Source organism: Clinocottus analis, unplaced genomic scaffold, assembly GCF_023055335.1.
Source record: "Clinocottus analis isolate CAN_PGR_092001 unplaced genomic scaffold, fCliAna1.0.p SCAF_4, whole genome shotgun sequence".
Taxonomy (NCBI): domain Eukaryota; kingdom Metazoa; phylum Chordata; class Actinopteri; order Perciformes; family Cottidae; genus Clinocottus; species Clinocottus analis.
Window position 1 is genome coordinate 14,975,714 of NW_027176153.1, and position 12,334 is coordinate 14,988,047.

At 40.5% G+C, this 12,334-nt stretch overlaps 1 protein-coding gene across 1 annotated transcript in view; it reads left to right on the forward strand.

Moving 5' to 3' along the window:
• Positions 1-227: 227 nt before the first annotated feature.
• The window catches only part of noc2l (NOC2-like nucleolar associated transcriptional repressor), a 16,426-nt gene continuing 4,319 nt past the window's right edge, over positions 228-12,334 (forward strand). Inside the window, exons 1-14 of the mRNA XM_068598400.1 lie at positions 228-279; positions 690-830; positions 957-1,140; positions 1,223-1,466; positions 1,965-2,055; positions 2,153-2,231; positions 2,487-2,597; positions 2,710-2,823; positions 3,020-3,208; positions 3,840-3,979; positions 5,878-5,989; positions 7,787-7,900; positions 9,124-9,225; positions 9,539-9,682. Of these exons, the coding sequence (XP_068454501.1) occupies positions 260-279; positions 690-830; positions 957-1,140; positions 1,223-1,466; positions 1,965-2,055; positions 2,153-2,231; positions 2,487-2,597; positions 2,710-2,823; positions 3,020-3,208; positions 3,840-3,979; positions 5,878-5,989; positions 7,787-7,900; positions 9,124-9,225; positions 9,539-9,682 (1,785 nt within the window). The 5' untranslated portion in view covers positions 228-259. The remainder of the gene's footprint in view (positions 280-689; positions 831-956; positions 1,141-1,222; positions 1,467-1,964; positions 2,056-2,152; positions 2,232-2,486; positions 2,598-2,709; positions 2,824-3,019; positions 3,209-3,839; positions 3,980-5,877; positions 5,990-7,786; positions 7,901-9,123; positions 9,226-9,538; positions 9,683-12,334) is intronic.

Sequence of the window (12,334 nt, forward strand, 5' to 3'; positions counted from 1 at the left end):
GCTCGCCTGCTTTTTCTTTAATTTATAGTTCGATTAAGTGTTAATGGCGTCACATATTACATGATATAGTGTGTAAAAAAAAACTAAAATCCACCTTCAGCGCTGGATTAAACGAAAAATGCGTCTTTTAATTACATTTGTCAACTATTTTAAGCTTTAGCCGATTGGCACCCATGAAACACAAAACCAACCGCTTAGTTTTGCACCAGGGCATTGTGGGTATTGATGTTTGAGGACGTAGTCACGTTTCGGATCCAGCATGGCAGCGAAGCAGAAAAGGCACGTAGATATTTTCTTTACTACGTGCTGTATAATTAGAGTTTTAACGAGTTACACATGCGTGTTGCGTTTGTTAGTGTAACTGTTTTCGGTCTAGTTCGTGTTTTTATGGAGTTTTAAAGACTCGTCGCTGACAATGTGTACGAAAGTGTGTTAGCCTTCCATGCTGTTAGCGCTAGCTTAGGTGGTTAGCTTGAAATCTAACATCAGCTCCATGTTCAATATTTTCTCAATGATTAAAATATTGACTGAGTTGACTTGTTCATCAAAAAGCTGCCAGTGAAATAAAACGTTTTGATCGACACTAGCATCAGTAACGTATCATATAACTACATGAATACAGACCTCCCCACACGCACACATGTTGGACAACTCATTTCATATGTTGAATTGTTGTCTTGTTTTTGTAGGAATTTAGAAGACCTCAGCGTGGATGAGTTCATGCTGGCAGGCTTTGCCAGTGACGATGAATCTGATGAAGAGACTAAACCGCTGAATAGAGCCAATAAACGGAGCAAGAAGAAAGGGCAGGAATCTGAAGCCTTGACGACGTGGGTCTTTTGATATGGTTTCATTTATTTGTACATACTGTATATTTGTTGTGAGGGTAATAACGGTATGCAAAACTATCAAGTACAGACAAACCCTTGACTTTTTGTGGTTCTTTTTCTTCGTAGGGATAATGGGAAAAAAGGTAAAGCCTCTCAGCACAAGGACCAGCTGACAAGGTTAAAGAACAAAGATCCAGAGTTCTACAAGTTTCTGCAAGCAAACGACCAAACCCTCCTAAACTTTGACGACACAGACAGCTCTGACGATGAGGATGAGAAAAAGTACCACAAATTGCCATCTGCACTGGAGGTAAGCTGGCTGCTGGTGTATGAGTTCATGATGGTTTCATTAGTGAAAAAAAGGTTGTCTTAAGGTGGTGGTTTGCATGCAGGAGGCAGACTCTGGTGATGACGATGAAGACGATGAAGAGGGTCAGAAAGGTTCAAAGAAATCCAAGAAGGCAGTGGAGACCATCAAAGTCACAGACAAAATGGTTGCAGACTGGAAAGCTGCAATGAAAAAGGAACCCAGCCCTCGTCTCTTCAGAGAAGTAACCCAGGCCTTTAAGGCCGCTGTGGCCACAACCAAGGGTGAAGGAGGGGCTCTTTGTCGATACAAAGTGTCTGACAGTTCAGGTAGGATGTTGTGTTTGAGACGTGAATTCAAACTGTTATATTTTAATAATTGTCATTATAGAAATGTCAATGTATAGAGCTTTAAATGAATAGAAATGCTTCAAGTACTGAAAGCTGCCATCAAATATCTGGTCCGATTTATTCTCTTCTGATGAGTCGATAGACACATTCGGCCATTGCCAAACTTTTTTTTTTTTTACCGTTTAACACCCTCAAATGTACATTTAAGTTTGAATTAATTAAAATTGCTCTAAATATTGTTGTGCTCCAGTGTGATGGTGGTCACAGTTTCATCAATTTCAATACAGTAAAAAGAGCCTATCTAATAAAGAACCGCAGTGGGTTCGGCAATAACCAAAACAACCACATTTAAAAAAGTGGTTAAAAAAAGAGACATATTAGGTTAATCTGAATGTTACTGGAATGATACAGAACAATTCAACGTGTTATGCTCCAGAAAAATATGCATAAATATCTTTTCCTCTTTATTGTCTGCAGTGTTCAACGCCCTGGTCTTGTTCTGTATCAGAGATATTTATGCAGCCCTGCAGAGGATACTCAACTTGAAGCCAGAAAAAGACCAAAAAAAGTATGAAGTGGATGCCTCATTTAAAAATAAAAATAAAAAGTCCTCCTGCTTGTAGCTGTGAAAAGAGGTTTTAGTTCTCACTTTCCTTTGTTCTCAGGGTAGTGCTCCCATCGTCCAGTACCAAGTGGCAGAAGAATCAGATTGACATCAAGATGTATCTCAGTGGAGTAGTCCAGGTTTGTTTTGCTCTTCAATTCAAGTGTCTCTCCTATGTGTCCTCCTGTGCTTCTCTCCCTTTGATTTCAGCCTCTTGTATTCTTGGGAGGTAGACGGATAAGATACAGCAGAAAAAGTGCAGAGAAATGTTTTTCTTTGACACAGAACAATTAACGTATAACCAAGCTGTCTGAGCCATGGTGCATCCTGAAAACATCTCTGTATTAAATTCCGTTTCCATGTAACATCTCTTTTGTCTTACTCTCCTACTGTAGTTGTTATCCTGTCTGACAGAGGCTACAGTCATCAGTGCAGTCCTGCGGCACGCCAACCAGCTCGTACCGTATTACCTTTCTCTCCCCAAACAGTGTCGTCATCTGGTGAAGGTAATGCGTAAATAGGATGGTGTGTGTGGCATGTCATCCTCTGTTTAACGATGCAAAAATAGTTTTTCATATAATTATTTACTTATAAGCCATCTCATGTCTTTGTGTACAGCAATTGTTGAAGCAATGGAGTACAGGGCAGGAGACAAGTCGGGTTCTCGCCTTTCTGGCACTCAACAAGATCTGCAGACACAAGCAGGACAAATATCTCGCCCCCATTCTCAAGGTGAGCTGAATGCAAAGTGATACAGAAATGGAAGCGTATTCAGCAGACCTGGATTTACAGTGGACCAGAGTGATTTCATGAAATACTATAGATTAAAAAGATAGTTCATTTTCTATTTTGAATTTGATGTACAACTAGCCTGTTAAATTAGTATTTTCATTTGTCCTGCTTATGATGTTTTTATTTCTTTTTGCAGCAAATGTACATTTCTTACGTACAAAACTGTAAGTTCACATCTCCCAATGCACTGCCCATGATCAACTTCATGCAGCGAACTCTTACAGAGATGTACTCCCTGGACACACAGGCCACTTACCAACACGCCTTCATCTACATCCGACAGTTAGCCATCCACCTCAGGAACGCCATGACCATGAAGAAAAAGGTTGTTTTTTGACTGTATGTGCTCATGGAAACGGTCTGCTTTTGTGCTTATGAAAGCTTTGAACAGGCATAGGTTGACATATTAAGACATATTTAAAATTCTCTCCTAGTCTACAGGGATACAGATATTGGATAACTATTTTGTTATTTTTATGATCCGTGATTAAAGGATTATTCTTAGGGATGCACCTATTTTAATTGTCTAGGCCAATACCTTTTTTTCTCTTTTCACCCTGACATTTGAAGTTTTCATTATGTAGTATAAGCTGCCTAGAGCTAGTGTAAGAAAGTTCAACAGGCCATATGCCCTCTCTTAATACCTATTTTATTTTTCTGGTATTCAATTGTCTCACCAAAACAGTTGTTTAACTTCATTATTAGCAGCAATGTGCCGGTGAGAGAACCCATGCTGTCAGTCACTACGATTATCTCTGCATGCAAATAATTAAAATATCATAAGTGTCTGATCAAGTTAGTACTTTACACATTGTGAATGTAATAATATAATAATAAGAAAAATATAACATAATTGAATAAACAAACCAAGGTTCAGATCCTATGGAAATTCATAGAGCTTTAATCACATAATAAGACACTGACTAACTGTTGTGGTATGTGTGCGTGTTTTGTAGGAAACGTACCAGTCGGTGTATAACTGGCAGTATATCCACTGTCTGTACCTCTGGTGCCGGGTCCTCAGCACCTTGCACCCCAGTGATGTCCTCCAGCCTCTAATCTATCCACTCTGCCAAGTCATAATTGGAACCGTAAAGTGAGTATATTTTTTTATTATTCAAAGTTGTTTTAGACTCTCATATGTGTTTTAGAAAATATTAAATATGATTTTTAGAGGTGCTTTTATCACCCTGAGTAAATAATCTATCAGCGTTTCTAAAAAGCTTTTTGTTTTAGCTAGTTCTGTTTAATAGTTCTGTATGTATTGTAAATAATGTGTAGTCGCCCGTTTAAATCATGCCTCTTCGGAACGGCCATATGCTTGTCCTGTGGTTTTGGTGTTGCTGCTTGCCGCTTTCAACATGCACACCAACAACTTGACACTGTGCCATCTTTGGTCCAATGAACCTGCCATGACATAGTTGTGTGTTAGTCACGTGAAAAACCACTAGGGCACACTTTACTGTCAGGTAGGCAGCCTGGGCCATCTAAATATAAGGACCCCACACATCTAAAGACTGATTATGATGTTTAGACATGAGGTTAAGATGAGACTAACGTATTGAATTATGCTACTATTCTAACTCATTGTGCCCCAAAATTGCTTAAACTTATTTTATTTGCTTATTAATTATTAATTGCTTACTTGTTACCATTCAGATTGGATTTAGGAAATGTAGCATTTGAAATATGGGGCACATTTTTGAATTAAACTCACATTAAACATTAGACTCACATTAGAAGTAAAAGCTCCACCTTGAGCAGAAGTTAATTACATTTAAATGCTATCGATACCTCTCTTTCACGCTTCACGTGAAGTAAAGATTTGAATGCAGGACGTTTACTGTGTGGTATAGACATTTAGATGATTAATAGTTATTACATTTACATTTCTAATCCAGGCTGAAGTTACCCACAACGAGACGTTCTGTGGTAACATAATTAGTTTTGTAAATATTAAACCTTAGAGTGTGGAAATTTACTCACGGTGGACAAACGCACCAAAATAATTTTCTGTCAATCCTCAGCTCAACAAAATGCAAAAATTAGAAAATCAATAATTCAATAACTCATTGATTTTTCAGGTATTTTTGATCAAATCTAGTTTGTCCTTGAAATGTCCACCACACAAACTACTTAATACAAATCGGTCCAGTTTTGTTGTCTGATAAACCCATGAACTTGTTGATCTAGAGCAGGTTGTGAATTAATTACAAGGTTGTCTATTGGATCCCAGACTTTCCTTTTGATATTTCTCAGCGTCCTGAAGACACTGAACACCACATTACGCCCAATGTGCCTGCCAGCGCCTTGTATGGCAGTTCCTCCAGCATTGGCGGTTGATATTGTATGGTATATGGATGAATAAGAGGCACATTTTTGGTAGATATAAAGGCTTTATATAAGTGCAGTCCATTTCCCATTTATTCTGAACAACCACTTAATATCAACACTAGCTTCACACATCAACATAAAGCTCTGAGCAGAAAATTAACAGAGCAGAACTGAGAATAAAGGGTTTCCTGCTGTGACAAAACTGTATGAGTGACAGACTGGCTGCTGTCAAAAATTGATAAATAAGGCAAGAAAATACACAAGCGACTGTAGTGGTTTTGAAAATTTACACAGCGAGGGTAATGGTAACACTCACTTAGGGTAAGATAAAAACAGTGTAATCATGATGTTTTTTGTACATTACAGAGTTTATTGTTTAACTGAAATACTCAGTCTTCTTTAGGTATCTTTATCACTACTCTGTAATGACTAAATTACAAAAAATGAGTTTATATGCATATAAAATAATAATATTAATATGTGTTTTATTTTATTTTAATTCACAATTAATGTTTCGTCTTTCATCCCCCAAAAGTGTATTATTAGTCATTTGTTAAAAGTGCGCAATCTGAAATTTGTCGGTGTATGAAAACAACCATGTCACTACATTTTGCCAACAGCAGGTGGAGACACTGACCACTGTATTATTTTTCTGAACAGACTGGTGCCATCATCAAGATACTACCCTCTGAGGATGCATTGTTGCAGAGCCCTTACCCTGCTGTCAAGCAGCACCAACACATTTGTACCGGTGCTGCCTTTCCTCCTGGAGGTAGGACTTCACGTCATCTCCAATGACCAGCAGTCACAGTGCATAAATCTGGATTGACTGGAGTAATACAGCTTGTCAGGTCAACAGCAGTTTCAATTGTTTCTTTCACAAGTATACTAAACTGAAAGATGTAAATTTCTTTTGAATTAGACAGAATAAACAAAAGTCAGTTGGTTGTCTTCGTCTTAAACGGAAACGATGAAAAGATAGATGTGATGAAATGTTCCGTCAGTCGTTTGCTGTGGAAAACATCAGTGGCGTCTGAAATGCATTTTGGTCTCAACGGCCACAACTGAAGAAGTTCAGGGGGAAAGTGTGTGTGTGTGTGTGTGTCTGTGTGTGTGTGTGTGTGTGTGTGTGTGTGTGAGACAACTTTTGTTATCAGACCAATCACAGGTCACCAACTGACAACATTTTCTCTGGGTCAGGTGTTATGCGTGTGGTCTGTGTGTCTTTTGTGTGCAAGTGTTTATGCATGCCGTGGGGCGGTGCTGTCATGTGCCAGAGAGCGGTGTGCTGGCGGCAGCGACAAGCTCGCCCCACTGGGATGTGTGCATGTGCATGCAGCAGTTTGACCAAAGCGATAAAGGCTTGGTTGTGGTTTACACTCTGGTCCTGACACGCTGTGAAAACCACATCCTCCCTGCTTATGACCCACTCTCCACCTCCTTTTCCCCGTACACACACTCGGAGCCCCCTCTTGGAGCCCCCCGACAGAAAACCGTGTTTATTTGTGACGCACAATATTTCCTATGCTTTTTCTCCCTTACTGTTCCCCTTGTGAAAGCACTGTTAAAGGCAGGCTGAGGTACACTGCTACTGTTTTAATTAGAGCAGTAGAAGCAGCCCCTTCCTCCTGTGTGTCTGTGCCTGTGTGTGTTCTCGCATCTCCAAGGGGGGTGTATGATTTGGAGCTTCCTGCTTCACTAGCTGTGTGTGTGTGTGTGTTGTGTGTGTGTGCGCGCACACATACTCATGTGTGTATGTGCATGCACCAGGGTTGGCCCATGCCTTCCCACTTCCCCCTGGCTCCCCCGCAGACCGCCACCACATCCTATGTTTGTACAGACAGCACCGGCCAGGAGCGTTGCTCTGCTTCGCACACTGAGCACAGTAACGACCACACACACACACGCACAGAAATGCACAGAAATGCACAGAGATACAGCGAGTCAGAAATAGCTTGATACACAAATACAAGACAGAAATTCACTTGCGCATTGTGGGCAGATGTGAAAGCTAAAGCTTGTAGACAAAAAACCCACACAATGGCTAGAATCTACTTTCACAGACTAAGATAGAAATGTGTCCCACTGCAGGATATAAAGTGAACTGTGTAGAATGATAATTGTCTCTTGAAGGACATTATTACCATATACTGGACCTGTGGTAGTTTACCTAGGTTCACATGTTGAACTTTCCAGGGAAGAAAAAAAAAGCTTTATTAAATGCATATAGTTGCTAAATTCAGAAACTAAGCAGGAGCAATAGGGAAGTTCTAATTAAGAGTTAATTAGTTAAGGTCTGCTTTGACCTTCTCTTTTTTATTTCTATAGATTACTTTAGTATGGCTGTGTTAAGATTGGATAGTTGGACAACAGGTCAAACTAAAAGACTGATAGGAAGCAATAATAATAAAGAACAATAATCCCAAAAATAAATTACGGTTGTCAGGTCACATGTTGCCCCCCTTGTGTCCATTTACTACCCGGTTCTCATAGTATGCACTTCACTACACAACCAATACAATTGAGCATTTCTGAGCAGTTGGATGTAAACACTATCTTTCCTTTATAGATCCTCCAACAGGTGGAATTTAACAAGAAACCAGCTCGAATTAGCAAGAAACCCATCAACTTTGCGGTCATCCTGAAGCTAAGCAACGTCAACCTAATGGAGAAAGCCTATAAGGTAAGAGCAATCGCTGTGAGAGGAGATAGCGGGACACATTGTGTCCTCTACCGTTTTGCTGCGTCACGGCCTGGTGTGTGCTCCCAGTAGTGCTTCTGATCTTTGTTGGAGAAGCAGCTGATCAGATAAGTGGTTCAAATCTTAGTTAATGTTGTTTTTTTACATTGTTCCCTTCCACTGCGTGTTAGCTGCGTGTGTACATAAGGGGATTGAGGGCAGCACTGAAAGCCCCTTGTCAGGGCTCTAAACTGTCCCTCTGTCACTGCGCTCAGCACCGCAGCCAAGAGGATTGTGGCACGGCCGTCTGGGATTATCCCCCACACGCCGCTCACTTGAGCTATTTCCACCGCCGTCACCTGGGCAGCTGCCACGACCCCCTGCCTCACACACACACACACAGCGGACCTGACCACACAAGCACTGATCTGTATGAATCTGAACACTTGTTAGACCGCATAGGCTAGAAAATCTTGCATTTGTATTGACAAAGAGAGGAAACTACGTGTCAAGTAATTTCGATGATGGTGGTTCGCTTGCTCTAGCCGAGTAGGTTTTTCAGTTACATTTGAATCAATCTATTTAAATTTCAGTATGTTTTATGGCTTCATGGATATGTATTGGGCCAATCTGTAGTTGCCAGGTACTGCTTTAACTTAACCTGGTAAGACAACCATTGTTGGCCGATCGAATTATATGTTGATTTTAAGATTTGTTATTTTTAGGCGTAAATCTCATTCGTGCTGGTTGATTGTCTGATGTGAAGAAACAACCATCATTGGGCACTACACACTAGGAGGGATGGGTATCATTTTGTCTTTTTCCGATACCATTTACCGTTTACCATTCAGTATTTTCTTTGTTAAAAGGTTGATGGCTAACTAGCTACTGTAGCTGTACAAACGATATCGTTACCTGCTGCCAGGACTCATCAGAGTCGTGTGTAAAAAAAAAAAAGTATTTCAATTGCCTCAGGAAGCACCAAAATCTGCGTTTCGTCCAGTAGGCACCAGTCATCCAACCCTACTCCACACCAGACATATCTGAATTTAGATGTGTGTCGAGACTCGGAGGTCTGAAACAGACTAAACTAGGCTAAGTTGTCAATCAGTGACAGGCTAAAACAGATATCAGTCCACATGTGTTTTAGTCTCAATAACAAGTTTTACATTCATGTTTTAAGGGTTAGTATTGCTTGCCAATCTTGCTGTTTTGTTTCATTTTAGGACGGGTTGATTGACCAGCTATATGACCTCATACTGGAATACTTCCACACTCAGGCCAGCTCCATCGGGTTCCCAGAGCTCGCCCTGCCCACCATCATGCAGGTAACACAACCTTTAAACTAATCCTGGAATGGGCCCTGACTCCTGAAATTTATGTCTCTTTTTATCGCCCCATACCATTATACACACTTCCACAGGTGATGCAGAAGTAAATTCAGTCTCAACTAATTAAGAGAGTTTAAAATCTGAATAGATAGTTCAGGATCTGCCAGGCTGAACCTGCTCTCATCAGGGACAACAACCACAAACCCTCCTCTGCTGTGCCTAAATGCACCGTATGGGTCGACTGGTTGTCTTTTCAGTTTTTTTTACACGGGTTCCTCCTTTCTCATACTTCCCCTCCATGTCCCTGCAGCTGAAAGCGTTCCTGAAGGAATGCAAAGTGGCCAATTACTGCAAGCCGATGCGCCAGCTGCTGGAAAAGGTACAGGAGAACAGCAGCCACATCACAGGATTGAGACAGAAGGCTGCCTTCGGAGTGGCCGATGCCACTGCTGTGGTGAGTGTGTGTGTGTGAAGGAAAGATGGGAGGCTGGGAGGGCAGGGGACTCTCTTGTCCTGATTTAACGGGCTGCTTTTCCAGAGTCCTTATTTAACCTCTTCTGTCCGATTGTATTTGTCACTTTGGCTCTTCTATTTCCGTGTGTGTGTGTGTGTGTGTGTGTGTGTGTGTGTGTGTGTGTGTGTGTGTGTGTATCGATTTATTTATTTATTTAAGAGCTGGACACATTAACCCTTTAAAAATGTGATAACACAGCAATCTCTCAGTCCGGCCCGCATGAGGTTAATCAAAACAGAAAAAGAAAGAAATAAGATGCATGTCATGAATGCAATACAATGGCACTGCTTTTACTTTAAAGGCGGTGTCCGTGTGCGCTTAGGTGCTGATGTGGGAGCCCCTCCACCGTTCAAAGCTTTCACCTGCGGTCAGTCTCAGAGGACACGGCAGGCTCCACGTCCAGAAAATTAATCGCGCAAGCGCAAAGCCGCCACTGATCCTGATGTTAGTTCTCTTTGGAGCTACATACACATGAGGGCAAACATTCTCAGTGATGAAGTTCAACAGATCCAGATCCTCTCTCACTGATACCTGTCAGCTGTCCTTCACATCCCCACTTCATTCAACCAGACTTCAGTGCACTTGTTCAAGCACAACGCAGACTGGAATTTTTCACTAAGAAACACTGAACTCAACTGGAAAACATCCAAAACGCTTATTGCTTTTGTATAAAGTTAATCAATTGCAGGTCTTAGGGTTACAACAAATTGAACATGGACAAAAGAAGGAGTGGCTTGTCCCTAACAGAGACCCTTACTACTGAAGGGACTGTTTATGTTGTTCCCAGATGATAAAAGACAAATGTTTCTTCTGGTACCGGTTCAGAAAAAGAACTACAGTATGTTTTATAATTTACTATTCTCATGCACACTGACAATTAGTTTCATTGCTTTATCTAATTATTTGGAAAAACAGTTTTATGACAAGTAATTTCATGATCATTAGCTACAAGCTGTGTTATCAGTTCACCCTTATAGCCACAGGCTTTCTACTTTCTTCATGCATTCCAAGGGCTCCATACCACCTGGTATGTTTCCTCAGAAGTGATCAATCTGAAATTGAGCACACAAATTCGCCCAAATCCTTAGTAACTGTTTATATATCCCAGCAGCGTTCTGTTAGACAAGGTGAGCACCACTCATCTGATATATTTTTCTATTGCAGTTTAGTTAAAGAAGTCCGAAAAACAACATATTACTTTTTACTTAAAACTTGGCTTTGAATAATTTTATTTAGACATTTTTACCACTGTAGTACATTATTCTCTACTCTGAAAAGTATTGAATCCCTTTTTCTTTTTTTTTTACAGTTAAGTAGTACTATACTGATTGTATTTTTATATCTTTTTTTAACGATAAATGGACCTGTACTTGTATAACGCTTTTCTAGTCTTCCGACCACTCGAAGCTCTTTACCACTACGTTACATCATTCACCCATTCACACACTGATGGGAGGAGCCACCATGCAAGGTGCCACATCAGTATTATCAACCATTCATACACCGTAGGCGCAGCTACGGGAGCAATTTAGGGTTAAGTTTCTTGCTCAAGGACACATCGACATTGGCTAGCGGCGTCGGGGATGGAACCGCCGATCCTCTGATTGAAGGACGTTACAACAGTCACAAATGTAACTGTTGTAAGGCCTTCTATGTCACTTTGGCTCTTCCATTGTGTTGGGCAAGCAAACCGCTTTTTGACCGCATTTAAAACATTTTCGTGCTCCCGTGATTTGTTTTTAAGTGATTCGTCATTCTCGCGAACGTGATATCTCAGTAACTCCTGGAGGGAATTACTTGAGATGTTGGCACAAACCACCCTTTCAACCCATGGATGAATTTATTTTAATTTAAATGTTCGAAATCAACCTCAAAATACTTTTTTTTGCCATAACTCATAACGCTAATTGTCTATATGACATGTTAAACTATAAAAGTTTAGTTTATCATTGCATACTGTGAGCTTTTTATGGAATATTACACTTTTATATTATATACTGCACTGCTACTTTGGCAATTTCTTGTAATTTTATATGACATTATTTGCATTTCACTTGCATTTAGTGATCAATGATTTTCTTTATGACAAGCTATACTATGACTTTTTGTTCATTTCTAATACCCAAGTTTCCCCTTTTTGCATGGTCCGAAATACTTTTCAATGACGTGTTTTATGACATTTTCTTATGGCATTAGTTTGCATTTTGCATGTATTTTATGACGTTGTGAACGTTCCTTATTTAGACTCTTTTCCGGTTGGACCGGAGCCAGCGGGCCATCGACCCGCCCTGACTGTCAAGCCCTTCAGTCAGCGATTGATAATGGAGGCCACTTCCCTGTATAACTTTAAGTCTGGTTAGGAATGACCCTGTGGTTATTGGAAGCTCTTATGTGCTTTTGAACTAGGGCCGCCTCGGCCTTAATGAGCAGCCATTAGTGGGTTTTCTGTGTTGACTCGCTCTCTGTTTGCTACCTGTCTACACAAACATGCTTTTATGTGGCTTCGCTGCTCCTGAGAGTCTTGACATGTACGGCTGATTAATATTTAGGAGTGTTTAAGGATGAAATTAAAGAGGTTGCTATGTGTAATTT